Source organism: Bombina bombina, chromosome 1, assembly GCF_027579735.1.
Source record: "Bombina bombina isolate aBomBom1 chromosome 1, aBomBom1.pri, whole genome shotgun sequence".
NCBI lineage: Eukaryota > Metazoa > Chordata > Amphibia > Anura > Bombinatoridae > Bombina > Bombina bombina.
The window spans coordinates 1,555,309,312-1,555,326,847 of NC_069499.1; the positions used below are offsets into that span (position 1 = coordinate 1,555,309,312).

A 17,536-nucleotide genomic window follows, 5' to 3' on the forward strand; every position below is an offset into this window, starting at 1 on the left:
ATGCGGGAATCCAGATGCAGACCCGTTGCTAAGTGTGCCTAGAGGGATATGGCTGCACGTCACTGACGAGACCTACAATAGGCCGAAACGTACGTCTGGGGTTTTGCTGTTTCTCTCGTTCTGAGAGGGATTGCCTGGTATTTTGGGGCTGGACTGCACTGTGAAGTCAGGATCAGACTGATATGCTTCAAGAAAGTTCTTCTCTGTGAAAGGCACATGTTGAGCAAAAAGAGACTGCTTCTTGGGTGGTAACTAGCCATAGAACAAGCTATTATGCTATTGTTCGTTTCCAGGTTGAGCGCTTCTCTTTTTATTTATGAGGTTAACAAATTAACCTGCATTAAAGGCTATAACAGTGCAAAAATAGAGCAATTGTATTATTACACTATTGCTGGCACAAAGGCCTCTACTTATCAACATGTCTACTTACCTGCATTCGCAGGCCCAATACGCCCGCCTAAGCTTGCCTACCATCGCTGCCGCGGACCTGAATAAGCTCGCCAAAGTTATCAAAAAAGCTGTCAAAAAGCCGCGCACCAAGTACGGGGCGATGAGCAGCGAACTGTGATAGTTATCACTCATCCGATCTCGCTGCTCTTCGGCTTTTTCACAGCTTTATTGATAAGCTGTCACTAAGCACCCACACTATACTATACTTTTCTACCCCCTATACCGCCGCCCCCGGAGCCCCCCACAACTAAATAAAGTTATTAACCCCTAAACCGCCGCTCCTAGACCCCGCCGCAACTATAATAAATGTATTAACCCCTAAACCGCCGCTCCCGGAGCCCACCGCCACTCTAATAAACTGATTAACCCCTAAACCGCCGCTCCCGGACCCCGCCGCCACCTACATAATACCTATTAACCCCTATCCTGCCCCCCCTATACCACCGCCACCTATAATAAATTTATTAACCCCTATCCTGCCGATCCCATACCCCGCCGCAACTAAATAAATTGTTTAACCCCTAAACCGCCACTCCCGGACCCCGCTGCCACCTATATTAAACTTATTAACCCCTAATCTGCCCCCCCCCCTACACCGTCGCCACCTATAATAAATTTATTAACCCCTATCCTGCCCCCCCTATACCGCCGCAACCTATAATAAAATTATTAACCCCTAAACCTAAGTCTAACCCTAACCCTAACACCCCCCTAACTGAAATATTAATTAAATAAATCTAAATAAATATCACTCTTATTAAATTAGTTATTCCTATTTAAAACTAAATACTTACCTATAAAATAAACCCTAATATAGCTACAATATTACTAATAATTATATTGTAGCTATTTTAGGATTTATTTTTATTTTACAGGCAAATTTGAATTTATTTTAACTAGGCACAATACTTTTTCACAGCTTTATTGATAAGCTGTCACTAAGCACCCACACTATACTATACTGTTCTACCCCCTATACCGCCGCCCCCGGAGCCCCCCACAACTAAATAAAGTTATTAACCCCTAAACCGCCGCTCCTAGACCCCGCCGCAACTATAATAAATGTATTAACCCCTAAACCGCCGCTCCCGGAGCCCACCGCCACTCTAATAAACTGATTAACCCCTAAACCGCCGCTCCCGGACCCCGCCGCCACCTACATAATACCTATTAACCCCTATCCTGCCCCCCCTATACCACCGCCACCTATAATAAATTTATTAACCCCTATCCTGCCGATCCCATACCCCGCCGCAACTAAATAAATTGTTTAACCCCTAAACCGCCGCTCCCGGACCCCACTGCCACCTATATTAAACTTATTAACCCCTAATCTGCCCCCCCCTACACCGTCGCCACCTATAATAAATTTATTAACCCCTATCCTGCCCCCCCTATATCGCCGCAACCTATAATAAAATTATTAACCCCTAAACCTAAGTCTAACCCTAACCCTAACACCCCCCTAACTGAAATATTAATTAAATAAATCTAAATAAATATCACTCTTATTAAATTAGTTATTCCTATTTAAAACTAAATACTTACCTATAAAATAAACCCTAATATAGCTACAATATTACTAATAATTATATTGTAGCTATTTTAGGATTTATTTTTATTTTACAGGCAAATTTGAATTTATTTTAACTAGGCACAATAGCTATTAAATAGTTATTAACTATTTAATAGCTACCTAGTTAAAATAAAGACAAATTTACCTGTAAAATAAAAACTAACCTAAGTTACACCTAACACTACACTATCATTAACTAAATTATTCCTATTTAAAGCTAAATACTTACCTGTAAAATAAACCCTAAGATAGCTACAATGTAATTAATAATTACATTGTAGCTATTTTAGGATTTATATTTATTTTACAGGTAACTTTGTATTTATTTTAACTAGGTAGAATAGTTATTAAATAGTTATTAACTATTTAATAACTACCTAGCTAAAAGAAATACAAAATTACCTGTAAAATAAATCCTAACCTAAGTTACAATTAAACCTAACACTACACTATCATTAAATAAATTAAATTAATTATCTACAAATACCTACAATTTAATACAATTAAATAAACTAACTAAAGTACAAAAAATAAAAAAACTAAGTTACAAAAAATAAAAAAAAATAAGTTACAAAAAATAAAAAAATATTACAAGATTTTTACGCTAATTACACCTAATCTAAGCCCCCTAATAAAATTACAAAGCCCCCCAAAATAAAAAAATGCCCTACCCTATTCTAAATTACGAAAGTTAACAGCTCTATTACCTTACCAGCCCTTATAAGGGCCTTTTGCGGGGCATGCCCCAAAGTATTCGGCTCTTTTGCATGTTAAAAAAAATACAACCCCCCCAACATTAAAACCCACCACCCACATACCCCTACTCTAACCCAAATCCCCCTTAAATAAACCTAACACTACCCCCTGAAGATCATCCTACCTTTAGCCGCCTTCAGCCAGCCGACCACTGATGGAACAGAAGAGGACAGCCGCAGCAGACGAAGTCTTCATCCAAGGGGCGCTGAAGAGGTCTTCCATCCGATAGAAGTCTTCATCCACCCGGCATCTTCAATCTTCATCCATCCGGAGCGGAGTGGAGCCATCTTCAAATCAGCCGACGCGGAGCCATCGGAATTAAGGTAGGAAAAATCTGATTGGCTGATCCAATCAGCCAATCAGATTCAAGTTCAATCCGATTGGCTGATCGGAACAGCCAATAGAATGAGAGCCCTACCTTTTTCCTACCTTAATTCCGATTGGCTGATAAAATCCTATCAGCCAATCGGAATTCGAGGGACGCCATCTTGGATGACGTCACTTAAAGGAATATTAATTCGGCGAGTAGGCATCGGTGGATGAAGATGGCTCCGCGTCGGCTGATTTGAAGATGGCTCCACTCCGCTCCGGATGGATGAAGATTGAAGATGCCGGGTGGATGAAGACTTCTATCGGATGGAAGACCTCTTCAGCGCCCCTTGGATGAAGACTTCGGCAGCTGCGGATGTCCTCTTCTGTTCCATCGGTGGTCGGCTGGCTGAAGACGGCTAAAGGTAGGATGATCTTCAGGGGGGTAGTGTTAGGTTTATTTAAGGGGGGTTTGGGTTAGAGTAGGGGTATGTGGGTGGTGGGTTTTTATGTTGGGGGGTTGTATTTTTTTTAACATGCAAAAGAGCTGAATACTTTGGGGCATGCCCCGCAAAAGGCCCTTTTAAGGGCTGGTAAGGTAATAGTGCTGTTAACTTTCGTAATTTAGAATAGGGTAGGGCATTTTTTTATTTTGGGGGGCTTTGTTATTTTATTAGGGGGCTTAGATTAGGTGTAATTAGCTTAAAAATCTTGTAATATTTTTTTATTTTTTGTAACTTATTTTTTTTATTTTTTGTACTTTAGTTAGTTTATTTTATTGTATTTAATTGTAGGTATTTGTAGTTAATTAATTTAATTTATTTAATGATAGTTTAGTGTTAGGTTTAATTGTAACTTAGGTTAGGATTTATTTTACAGGTAATTTTGTATTTCTTTTAGCTAGGTAGTTATTAAATAGTTAATAACTATTTAATAACTATTCTACCTAGTTAAAATAAATACAAAGTTACCTGTAAAATAAATATAAATCCTAAGATAGCTACAATGTAATTATTAATTACATTGTAGCTATCTTAGGGTTTATTTTACAGGTAAGTATTTAGTTTTAAATAGGAATAATTTATTTCATGATAGTGTAGTGTTAGGTGTAATTGTAACTTAGGTTAGTTTTTATTTTACAGGTAAATTTGTCTTTATTTTAACTAGGTAGCTATTACATAGTTAATAACTATTTAAAAGCTATTGTGCCTAGTTAAAATAAATTGAAATTTCCCTGTAAAATAAAAATAAATCCTAAAATAGCTACAATATAATTATTAGTTATATTGTAGCTATATTAGGGTTTATTTTATAGGTAAGTATTTAGTTTTAAATAGGATTAAAGGGACAGTAAACCTTAAAAATAATGTTATATAATTCTGCACATAGTGCAGAATTATATAACATTATTTAAGTGCTATAGTTCTAATAGCCTTTTTTCTCTTTAAATATGTAAAAATTACGGCGCTTTTACAGACCCGCTCTCTGCTCTCTGCTGAGCGGGTCTGTAATATTTAGTCAGCACATCGGGCCAGCTGTATAGTCACAGCCCGGCCCGACCGCGCCATAAGACTAAGTGCAGGAGTGAGCTGCACTTAGTGCTATGGCGCGGTCGGGCCGGGCTGTGACTATACAGCTGGCCCGATGCGCTGACTAAATATTACAGACCCGCTCAGCAGAGAGTAGAGAGCGGGTCTGTAAAAGCGCCGTAATTTTTACATATTTAAAGAGAAAAAAGGCTATTAGAACTATAGCACTTAAATAATGTTATATAATTCTGCACTATGTGCAGAATTATAAAACATTATTTTTAAGGTTTACTGTCCCTTTAATTTAGTTAATAATAGTAATTTTATTTAGATTTATTAAAATAATATTTAAGTTAGGGGGTGTTAGGATTGGGGTTAGACTTGGTTTAGGGGTTAATTAGTTTAATATAGATGGCGGCGATATAGGGGGGGCAGGATAGTGGTTAATAAATTTATTATAGGTGGCGACGGTGTAGGGGGGCAGATTAGGGGTTAATAAGTTTAATAAAGGTTGCAGCGGGGTCCGGGAGCGGCGGTATAGGGGTTAAACAATGTATTTAGTTGCGGCGGGGTACGGGATCAGCAGGATAGGGGTTAATAAATTTATTATAGGTGGCGGCGGTATAGGGGGGGCAGGATAGGGGTTAATAGGTATTATGTAGGTGGCGGCGGGGTCCGGGAGCGGCGGTTTAGGGGTTAATAAGTTTATTAGAGTGGCGGTGGGCTTCGGGAGCGGCGGTTTAGGGGGTAATACATTTATTTAGTTGCGGCGGTGTAGGGGGGGGCAGATTAGGGGTGTTACTCGAGGTACATGTTAGGGTGTTAGGTGTACACACTTCCCATAGGAATCAATGGGATGTCGGGCAGCAGCGAACATGAGCTTTCGCTATGGTCAGACTCCCATTGATTCCTATGGGATCCGCTGCCTCCAGGGCGGCGGATTGAAAACTAGGTACGCTAGGCAGGAAAAGTGCAGAGCGTACCTGCTAGTCATTTGATAACTATCAAAAGTAGTCAGATTGTGCCGAACTTGTGTTCGGAACATCTGGAGTGACGTAAGAATCAATCTGTGTCGGACTGAGTCCGGCGGATCAAAGCTTATGTCACTATATTCTACTTATGCCGGGCAGCAGGGCTTGATAAATTAGGCAAATCAGCCTTGCCACAAATACGCTGCGGAATTCCAGCGTATTTGAGGTTGACGGCTTGATAACTAGAAGCCAAAGTGTTTAATCTCTGCTAATGAATTCAGATGAGTTCCTGAGCAACAAAGCACAACTAGTGAGCGAATGAAAAGAGACGTGTGTAGCCACCAATCAACAGATAGCTCTTAGTAGTGCATTGGTGCTGCTGAGGATATGTACATATTCTTTTCAACAAAGGTACCAAAGAGAAGTCAATTTTGATAAGAAAAGTGAATTTAAAAATGATATGCTCTATCTGAATCATCAAAGTGTAATTTTAACTTCAGTATCCCCTTAATCAGTATGGCTAAATTATACTACTAGTATTTTATGCGCTTGTTTTGGGGTGCAATGTTATCAGGAACACACACAAAACATGCACACGTACGCACACGTAACACACATACACAGGCACACACACATGTACACAGGAACACACACACACACACATAACATGCACCCACACGTACACAGGAAACAACACGCGCACAGGCACACACATAACATGCAGCCACACGTACACAGGCACACACATGACATGTAGCTACATGTACACAGGCACACACATAACATGCACCCACACGTACACAGGAAACAACACGTGCACAGGCACACACATAATATGCACCCACACGTACACAGGAAACAACACGCGCACAGGCACACACATAACAGGCACACACATAACATGCACACACATAACATGCACCCACACATACACAGGAAACAACACGCGCACAGGCACACACATAACATGCAGCCACACGTACACAGGCACACACATGACATGTAGCTACATGTACACAGGCACGCACATGACATGCACCCACACGTACACAGGAAACAACACGCTCACAGGCACACGTACACAGGCACACACATAACATGCACCCACACGTACACAGGAAACAATACGTGCACAGGCACACACATAATATGCACCCACACGTACACAGGAAACAACATGCACACAGGCACACACATAACATGCACACATGTACACAGGAACACACACACACATAACATGCACCCACACGTACGCAGGAAACAACATGTGCACAGGCATATGCACACAGGCACACACACGTACACAGGAAACACTCGCACAGGCACATGTACACAGGCACACACATGACATGCACCCACACATACACAGGAAACAACATGCACACACATAACATACACACACACTTAACATGCACACACCTGCACAAGCATGCACACATAACATACACATGTACACAGGCACACACAAATAACAGGCACACATGTACACACACATAACTGGCACACACATGTACACACACATAACTGGCACACACATGTACACAAGCAGACACACATAACAAGCAATACAACATGCACACACGTATAACATGTACACACACATAACATGCACACACATGTACACAGCACACACATGTACACAGGCACACACATATCATGCACACATGTACAAACACATAACATGCACACACATACACAGGCACACACATGTACACAAGCAGACACACATAACAAGCAATACAACATGCACACACGTATACCATGTACACACACATAACATGCACACACATGTACACAGGCACACACATAACATGTACAAACACATAACATGCACACACATACACAGGCACACACATGTACACAAGCAGACACACATAACAGGCAGACACACATAACAAGCAATACAACATGCACACACGTATACCATGTACACACACACGTACACAGGCACACACATAACATGCACACACACACAGATTCGCACATACGCAGGCACACCCACACATATACACATGCATGTACACATGCAATAAATGTAAAATGACTACATTTTATTGTGAGAGATGAGAGTCCCAAAGATTTGTAAAGATACAAAATAATGAAATAGACACAAAACAACCTAGCTGCCTGTATGGGTGCCAGGCTGGCATTGTGCCTATTCTCTCTGCTGCCCCCAGTGTTACATTTGGTGAGTGCAGAACTATTGTGGGTAGATTTGCTTCCTGTTCATAGGATCCGGGAGGAGGGGGCATCGTGTCAGACGGATGGAGCCTCCAGGACATATACAGAACAGTATCGGTGAGAGGGGAGCATAAGGGGGGGGGGGGGCAACAGTAAGACAAAGAGACAGAAAACAAGGAACAAGACATGAGCATAGGAGAGAGTAGACTCTGAGTGATAAAGTAACACAGAGAAGGGCTCTCTAGTCCCTCCAATTTCTATGTTATTCTTAGGAATCTAATAACTAAACTTCACACCTCTCCCTTTATTAGTGAATAGGCTTCATAAAATTACATGGGGACTGTAAAGGGCATTTAGTGAACCTACCAATAGAGTTCTCACCAACCTCTCCTGCTTCCAATAGTTATTATCAGCAGCAGATTTACTGCTACAGAATAAAGAGATGAGAGAGTTAGTGAATCTGCACTAACCACAAAATAACACAGGAACTGGTGAGACCCATGCAGCTCTCCAGATCTTAGTGAATGACATCAGTGTACAGTTTTGCACAACTGTAGAATCTGATGAGTAGGGAGCCCATCTAGAGGGTGAGAAGATGAGTTATAGATGAGAACGAGTTATACATTTGAAGGGAGGGGTGAGAGAGGTAGATTGAGAGACACAGAACTTAGTGAAAGAGGACAGGATGAGAGCGGGTGAGACAGACTCATAGTGATAGAGAGAGTGAGACGTGAGCATCACTAAAGCTCTCTTCAGCTTCCTCAGTCTCCCCCATGCAGCTGATTCACTAAAGCTATTGTGCCTCTTTATTCCTTAGTAAATGGTCTCTGTTCAGTAACATAGGAGTGTGGGGATCTGGAGAGGCTGCTAGGTCCTGTTACTGAATATCACCCTGTGAGATATAGAGGAGCAGAGAGAGAGACAGAGGAAAAACAGATAAAAGGAAGAAGAGATCCCTGCTGTGAGACACCACACAGGACCAAGATTCATTAAACCTTGCTGGGACTGCCAGCCTCTCCCTATAGAAAGTAAACAGTGTTACATGGCAGCACACAGGGTTAATAACGCATCTCTGTTGTGAATGACATAGGGAGTGCACTTTAACTTACATTCGTTTCTAGATTCCTAAAGGGGGGTGAAAGTCAAAATTAAACCCTCATGGATCAGAGAGAGTGCGCAGTTATGAGGCAAAGCACTTCTGGGAGCTAGCTGGTGATTGGTGGCTATATACATATGTCTCTTGTCATTGGCTCAGCAGATGTGTTCAGCTCCCAGTGTTACATTGCTATTCTGGTGATTACTTTAACTATGCGTTTACCCTCAGTGGTTGAACACAGTTGTATGGAAGCAGTAGCGCAATAATAAAATGCTCTTATATCAAAATAGAGCATTTTCCTTTTGCACTTTTATGTTTTAGAGAGGGCCGTCAGCTAGTTTGTGTTTCTAGTGCTGCTGATTGGATCAGTGGCATTTTCCGCTCAGGACCAGCAGTGCTCTGTGGATCCCTATCAATATTTGGGGTTAAGCACATAAGGGCCGATGATCTTGGGCTGGTCAGATTATTTAAAGGGATTTGAAACCCAAAAAAATTATTTCAGATAGAGCATGCAGTTTTAAACAACTTTCTAATTTACTTCTGTTATCAAATTTTCTTCATTCTCTTAGAATCATTTGTTGAAATGCAGGGATGAATGCTTAGGAGCCGGCTTATTTCTGGAGCACTATATGGCAGCAGTTTTGCAAGCATGTTTAATTTGCAAGAACACTAGAGGGCAGCACTATTTCCTGCCATGTAGTGCTCTAGAAGCCTACCTAGGTATCTCTACAACACAGAATATCATATTTTGTAAAAGAACATTTTTGGGTTTCATATCCCTTTAAGAATGCTTGCCAGTCCTTCTACTTTCCTGGTGGAATAATCTAAAGCCAATTTTTACCCTGAAAACAGGGGGCGCGATTACATATAGGGCGCAGGCTTCAGCACAAGCGCTGCAACTCGTGCCACCCTCACACATCGGGGTATTACATAAACCCTGCCAGCAGTTCATAAAGTGCCGTAAGTCGGATAAACTAGCGATGTCCAGAAATGAGCGTAAATACGAATTTCTGAAGTCACTAGTGACTTACGACACTTTAGAAACTGCCGGCGCCTACGAAAAGTAAAGAAAATAACAAATCTCCTCCCAAAAATAAGCCCTACAGGTAAAAACCCCTATATCCGCAATCCCCCTTCTCACTACTAATAATAAATGTATTAACCCCTAGACCGACAACCCCCCACAACGCAATAAGCCTAATTAAACTATTAACCCCTATATCCGTCATCAAACCCACACCGCAAGTAATAACTAAGTTATTAACCCCTAAATCCGCCAACCCCAACATCACAAACTACCTATTAAAACTATTAACCCTTAATCCGCCATTAACCCACAACGTAATAATCCTATTAAAGTATTAACCCCTAAACCGCCAAAGCCCACAATGCAATAAACCTATTAAAGTATTAACCCCTAAACCGCCAAAGCCCACAACGCAATAAACCTAACCCCTAACCTAACCCCCCCTAACCTAACACCCCCTAAATGAACTCAAATGACCTAATTAACAAAATACTAAAGTTACTATTAAATTAAAAAAACCTAACACTACTTTAAAAATACAAATAATCTAAGTATAAATTAAAGGGACAGTCTAATCAAAATTCTGGAGTAGGCTGTCCCTTTAAGCTACAATTGCAGAAAATAAAAAAATCTAAGATTACAGACAATAATAAAGAAAATTACCAAATTTTACAAAAATTATACCTAATCCCTATGAAAATAAAAAGGCCCCCCAAAATAAAAACACCCCCTAATAAACTACCAGTAGCCCTTAAAATGGCTTTTTGCAGGGCATTGCTCCAAGATAATCAGCTCTTTTTCAAGAAAATACACCCCCCCCCAACAGTTAAAACCCCCACCCACCAAACCCACCCAAATAAAATAACCTAACACTAAAAACCCAAAACTACTCATTGCACTGAAAAGGGAATTTATTGGGCATTGCTCTTAAAAGGGCATTTAGCTCTTTTTCTGCCCACCCTATCTAAATAAAATAAAAACAAACAAAAACCCTTAAAAAACCTAACCTCAAGTGGTCCTCACCTGTACTGAAGTCCGGCTGTGAAGGTCCTGTTCCAGGAGGTGATTTGAACAGCTAATAGGATTTCAGTAGCTCTCATCCTATTGGCTGATTTGAATTTGAAGGCTCAAATCAGCCAATAGGAATTCAAGGGACGCCATTTTTAATTGTGTACCTTGAATTCCTATTCAGTGTACGGCGGAGATCGTATGAAGAGGATCCTCCAAGCTTTATGGCTCCGCGGTCGCCGGTCTTCAGTTCCAGGCTCGCAGGTCTTCAGTTTCAGGGTCGCCGGTCTTCAGCTACGCAGTGATCAGTCTTCAACTCCACCCTCTGCTCCACGCCGGCTGGTTCCTGGAAGAAGAAAGAAGAGGTCGTCGCTTGGAAGAAGACTTCACCGCTTGGCACAGGACCTTCTCCGCCGGACTTCAGGACAGGTGAGAACCATTTGGAGGTTAGACTAGGTTTTTTAAGTTTTTTTTGAGGGGGTTTATTTTATTTAGATAGGGTGGGCAGAAAAAGAGATGAATGCCCTTTTAAGGGCAATGCCCAACAAAATGCCCTTTTCAGGGCAATGGGTAGTTTAGGGTTTTTAGTGTTAGGTTATTTTATTTGGGGGGGTTTGGTGGGTAGGGTGTTTTACTGTTCGGGGGGGGTGCATTTTCTTGAAAAAGAGCTGCTTATCTTGGGGCAATGCCCTGCAAAATGCCCTTTTAAGGGCTACTGGTAGTTTATTAGATTAAGGGGTGTTTTTATTTTGGGGGGGCTTTTTTATTTTCATAGGAATTAGGTATAATTTTTGTAAAATTTGGTAATTTTCTTTATTATTTTCTGTAATCTTAGATTTTTTTCATTTTCTGTAATTGTAGCTTAAAGGGACAGTCTACTCCAGAATTTTGATTAGACTGTCCCTTTAATGTATGCTTAGTTTATTTGTATTTTTAAAGTAGTGTTAGTTTTTTTTAATTTAATAGTAACTTTAGTATTTTGTTAATTAGGTAATTTAGGTTCATTTAAGGGGGGTTAGGTTAGGGGTTAGGTTTATTGCGTTGTGGGCTTTGGTGGTTTAAGGGTTAATACTTTAATAGGTTTATTGCATTGTGGGCTTTGAAGGTTTAGGGGTTAATACTTTAATAGGTTTATTGCGTTGTGGGCTATGGCGGTTTAGGGGTTAAGAGTTAATATTTTTAATAGGTAGTTTGCGATGTTGGGGTTGGCGGATTTAGGGGTTTATAATTTAGTTATTACTTGCGGTGTGGGTTTGATGGCGGATATAGGGGTTAATACACTTTATTAGTCATTGCGGTGGGGGATTGCGGTTGACAGGTAGATAGACATTGCGCATGCGTTAGGTGTTAGTTAATTTTTGCAGGCATTTTCGGGAGTTACGGCTGCCTTTTATGGTGAGGTAAAAATGGAGTAAGATTTTTCCATTTTCGCCACGTAAGTCCTTGCGCTGGATATTGGATACCGATTTACGACGCGGTCCCATGTTAGCCCATGGGAGTAAAATTTGCATGCGATATACGTGGATACCAAACCCGCGCAAAAACCTACGTCGCGACGCCGCATATGTAATGGGGCCCAGGGTGTCTCACTAAGGGGCGTATACTGCATTTTTGTATGGGGAGGAGATGCAGACATTACAAAAGTGCAAAACGAAAATTGCATTTTAAAAATCTTACAAAACAAATAATTAAACCACTTACAAAAAAAAATATGCAGGAAAAATGTAATTGTTAAGGTGCATCAAAAATCATCACAACATTCTCCAGCAAAAATGTAAAATGTGTATGTAAATTACACAGGAATAAATCAAATAAAATATGCACAGCGTAAATCGTAATTTATGTACACTGGATGTGCTCAGCACCTGGGTAGCGCTTGAGAGAGGTGAGGTACAAACAGTATGAGAGAGGTAAGGGAGAGGAGACAGAGGTGAGGTACAAACAGTATGAGAGAGGTAAGGGAGAGGAGAGAGAGGTGAGGTACAAACAGTATGAGAGAGGTAAGGGAGAGGAGAGAGGGGTGAGGTACAAACAGTATGAGAGAGGTAAGGGAGAGGAGAGAGAGGTGAGGTACAAACAGTATGAGAGAAGTAAGGGAGAGGAGAGAGAGGTGAGGTACAAACAGTATGAGAGAGGTAAGGGAGAGGAAGAGAGAGGTGAGGTACAAACAGTATGAGAGAGGTAAGGGAGAGGAGGGAGAGGTGAGATACAAACAGTATGAGAGAGGTAAGGGAGAGGAGGGAGAGGTGAGATACAAACAGTATGAGAGAGGTAAAGGAGAGGAGGGAGAGGTGAGGTACAAACAGTATGAGAGAGGTAAGGGAGAGGAAGAGAGAGGTGAGATACAAACAGTATGAGAGAGGTAAGGGAGAGGAGGGAGAGGTGAGATACAAACAGTATGAGAGAGGTAAGGGAGAGGAGAGAGAGAGGTGAGTTACAAACAGTATGAGAGAGGTAAGGGAGAGGAAAGAGAGGTGAGATACAAACAGTATGAGAGAGGTAAGGGAGAGGAAGAGAGAGGTGAGATACAAACAGTATGAGAGAGGTAAGGGAGAGGAGGGAGAGGTGAGATACAAACAGTATGAGAGAGGTAAAGGAGAGGAGAGAGAGGTGAGGTACAAACAGTATGAGAGAGGTAAGGGAGAGGAAGAGAGAGGTGAGATACAAACAGTATGAGAGAGGTAAGGGAGAGGAGGGAGAGGTGAGATACAAACAGTATGAGAGCGGTAAGGGAGAGGAGAGAGAGAGAGGTGAGTTACAAACAGTATGAGAGAGGTAAGGGAGAGGAAAGAGAGAGGTGAGGTACAAACAGTATGAGAGAGGTAAGGGAGAGGAAAGAGAGGTGAGATACAAACAGTATGAGAGAGGTAAGGGAGAGGAGAGAGAGGTGAGGTACAAACAGTATGAGAGAGGTAAGGGAGAGGAGAGAGAGGTGAGGTACAAACAGTATGAGAGAGGTAAGGGATAGGAGAGAGAGGTGAGATACAAACAGTATGAGAGAGGTAAGGGAGAAGAGAGAGAGAGGTGAGATACAAACAGTATGAGAGAGGTAAGGGAGAGGAGAGAGAGGTGAGGTACAAACAGTATGAGAGAGGTAAGGGAGAGGAGAGAGAGGTGAGGTACAAACAGTATGAGAGAGGTAAGGGAGAGGAGAGAGAGGTGAGGTACAAACAGTATGACAGAGGTAAAGGAGAGGAGAGAGAGGTGAGGTACAAACAGTATGAGAGAGGTAAGGGAGAGGAGAGAGAGGTGAGGTACAAACAGTATGAGAGAGATAAGGGAGAGGAGAGAGAGGTGAGGTACAAACAGTATGAGAGAGGTAAGGGAGAGGAGAGAGAGGTGAGGTACAAACAGTATGAGAGAGGTAAGGGAGAGGAGAGAGAGGTAAGGTACAAACAGTATGAGAGAGGTAAGGGAGAGGAGAGAGAGAGGTGAGATACAAACAGTATGAGAGAAGTAAGGGAGAGGAGAGAGAGGTGAGGTACAAACAGTATGAGAGAGGTAAGGGAGAGGAAGAGAGAGGTGAGGTACAAACAGTATGAGAGAGGTAAGGGAGAGGAAGAGAGAGGTGAGGTACAAACAGTATGAGAGAGGTAAGGGAGAGGAGAGAGAGGTGAGGAACAAACAGTATGAGAGAGGTAAGGGAGAGGAGAGAGAGAGGTGAGATACAAACAGTATGAGAGAGGTAAGGGAGAGGAGAGAGAGGTGAGGTACAAACAGTATGAGAGAGGTAAGGGAGAGGAAGAGAGAGGTGAGGTACAAACAGTATGAGAGAGGTAAGGGAGAGGAGAGAGAGGTGAGGAACTAACAGTATGAGAGAGGTAAGGGAGAGGAGAGAGAGGTGAGGTACAAACAGTATGAGAGAGGTAAGGGAGAGGAAGAGAGAGGTGAGGTACAAACAGTATGAGAGAGGTAAGGGAGAGGAAGAGAGAGGTGAGGTACAAACAGTATGAGAGAGGTAAGGGAGAGGAAGAGAGAGGTGAGGTACAAACAGTATGAGAGAGATAAGGGAGAGGAGAGAGAGCTGAGGTACAAACAGTATGAGAGAGATAAGGGAGAGGAGAGAGAGGTGAGGTACAAACAGTATGAGAGAGGTAAGGGAGAGGAAGAGAGAGGTGAGGTACAAACAGTATGAGAGAGGTAAGGGAGAGGAAGAGAGAGGTGAGGTACAAACAGTATGAGAGAGGTAAGGGAGAGGAGAGAGAGGTGAGATACAAACAGTATGAGAGAGGTAAGGGAGAGGAGAGAGAGGTGAGGTACAAACAGTATGAGAGAGGTAAGGGAGAGGAAGAGAGAGGTGAGGTACAAACAGTATGAGAGAGGTAAGGGAGAGGAAGAGAGAGGTGAGGTACAAACAGTATGAGAGAGGTAAGGGAGAGGAGAGAGAGGTGAGTTACAAACAGTATGAGAGAGGTAAGGGAGAGGAGAGAGAGGTGAGATACAAACAGTATGAGAGAGGTAAGGGAGAGGAGAGAGAGGTGAGTTACAAACAGTATGAGAGAGGTAAGGGAGAGGAGAGAGAGGTGAGATACAAACAGTATGAGAGAGGTAAGGGAGAGGAGAGAGAGGTGAGGTGCAAACAGTATGAGAGAGGTAAGGGAGAGGAGAGAGAGGTGAGATACAAACTGTATGAGAGAGGTAAGGGAGAGGAGAGAGAGGTGAGGTACAAACAGTATGAGAGAGGTAAGGGAGAGGAGAGAGAGGTGAGGTACAAGCAGTATGAGAGAGGTAATGGAGAGGAGAGAGAGGTGAGATACAAACTGTATGAGAGAGGTAAGGGAGAGGAAAGAGAGGTGAGGTACAAACAGTATGAAAGAGATAAGGGAGAGGAGAGAGAGGTGAGGTACAAACAGTATGAGAGAGATAAGGGAGAGGAGAGAGAGGTGAGGTACAAACAGTATGAGAGAGGTAAAGGAGAGGAAGAGAGAGGTGAGATACAAACAGTATGAGAGAGGTAAAGGAGAGGAGAGAGAGGTGAGGTACAAACAGTATGAGAAAGGTAAGGGAGAGGAGAGAGAGGTGAGGTAAAAACAGTATGAGAGAGGTAAAGGAGAGGAGAGAGAGGTGAGGTACAAACAGTATGAGAAAGGTAAGGGAGAGGAGAGAGAGGTGAGGTACAAACAGTATGAGAGAGGTAAAGGAGAGGAAGAGAGAGGTGAGATACAAACAGTATGAGAGAGGTAAGGGAGAGGAGAGAGAGGTGAGGTACAAACAGTATGAGAGAGATAAGGGAGAGGAGAGAGAGGTGAGGTACAAACAGTATGAGAGAGATAAGGGAGAGGAGAGAGAGGTGAGGTACAAACAGTATGAGAGAGATAAGGGAGAGGAAGAGAGAGCTGAGGTACAAACAGTATGAGAGAGGTAAGGGAGAGGAAGGGAGAGGTGAGGTAGATACAGTATGAGAGAGGTAAAGGAGAGGAGAGAGAGAGGTGAGATACAAACAGTATGAGAGAGGTAAGGGAGAGGAGAGAGAGGTGAGGTACAAACAGTATGAGAGAGGTAAGGGAGAGGAGAGAGAGGTGAGATACAAACAGTATGAGAGAGATAAGGGAGAGGAGAGAGAGGTGAGGTACAAACAGTATGAGAGAGGTAAGAGAGAGGAGAGAGAGGTGAGATACAAGCAGTATGAGAGAGGTAAGGGAGAGGAGAGAGAGGTGAGGTACAACAGTATGAGAGAGGTAAGGGAGAGGAGAGAGAGGTGAGATACAAACAGTATGAGAGAGGTAAGGGAGAGGAGAGAGAGGTGAGGTACAAACAGTATGAGAGAGGTAAGGGAGAGGAAGAGAGAGGTGAGGTACAAACAGTATGTGGAGAGGTAAGGGAGGAGAGAGAGAGGTGAGGTACAAACAGTATGAGAGAGGTAAGGGAGAGGAGAGAGAGGTGAGGTACAAACAGTTTGAGAGAGGTAAGGGAGAGGAGAGAGAGGTAAGGTACAAACAGTATGAGAGAGGTAAGGAAGAGGAAGAGAGAGGTGAGATACAAACAGTATGAGAGAGGTAAAGGAGAGGAGAGAGAGGTGAGGTACAAACAGTATGAGAGAGGTAAGGGAGAGGAGAGAGAGGTGAGGTACAAACTGTATGAGAGATATAAGGGAGAGGAAGAGAGAGGTGAGGTACAAACTGTATGAGAGAGGTAAGGGAGAGGCAGAGAGAGGTGAGGTACAAACAGTATGAGAGAGGTAAGGAGAGGAAGAGAGAGGTGAGGTACAAACAGTATGAGAGAGGTAAGGGAGAGAAGAGAAGGTGAGGTACAAACAGTATGAGAGAGGTAAGGGAGAGGAGAGAGAGGTGAGTTACAAACAGTATGAGAGAGGTAAGGGAGAGGAGAGAGAGGTGAGATACAAACAGTATGAGAGAGGTAAGGAAGAGGAAGAGAGAGGTGAGATACAAACAGTATGAGAGAGGTAAAGGAGAGGAAGAGAGAGGTGAGGTACAAACAGTATGAGAGAGGTAAAGGAGAGGAGAGAGAGGTGAGGTACAAACAGTATGAGAGAGATAAGGGAGAGGAGAGAGAGGTGAGGTACAAACAGTATGAGAGAGGTAAGGGAGAGGAAGAGAGAGGTGAGGTACAAACAGTATGTGGAGAGGTAAGGGAGAGGAGAGAGAGGTGAGGTACAAACGTATGAGAGAGGTA

At 42.5% G+C, this 17,536-nt stretch overlaps 1 protein-coding gene and 1 long non-coding RNA gene across 2 annotated transcripts in view; both read left to right on the forward strand.

The window, feature by feature from the left end:
* The first annotated feature begins 7,842 nt into the window (after window positions 1-7,842).
* The window catches only part of LOC128655706 (trichohyalin), a 39,810-nt gene continuing 30,116 nt past the window's right edge, over window positions 7,843-17,536 (forward strand). The window contains exon 1 of the mRNA XM_053709284.1: window positions 7,843-7,889. Within this exon, the coding sequence (XP_053565259.1) occupies window positions 7,856-7,889 (34 nt within the window). The 5' untranslated portion in view covers window positions 7,843-7,855. The remainder of the gene's footprint in view (window positions 7,890-17,536) is intronic.
* LOC128655714 (uncharacterized) overlaps window positions 13,895-17,536 on the forward strand; it is an 8,126-nt gene continuing 4,484 nt past the window's right edge. The window contains exons 1-2 of the long non-coding RNA XR_008401890.1: window positions 13,895-16,512; window positions 16,739-16,899. This is a non-coding gene — a long non-coding RNA (uncharacterized LOC128655714). The remainder of the gene's footprint in view (window positions 16,513-16,738; window positions 16,900-17,536) is intronic.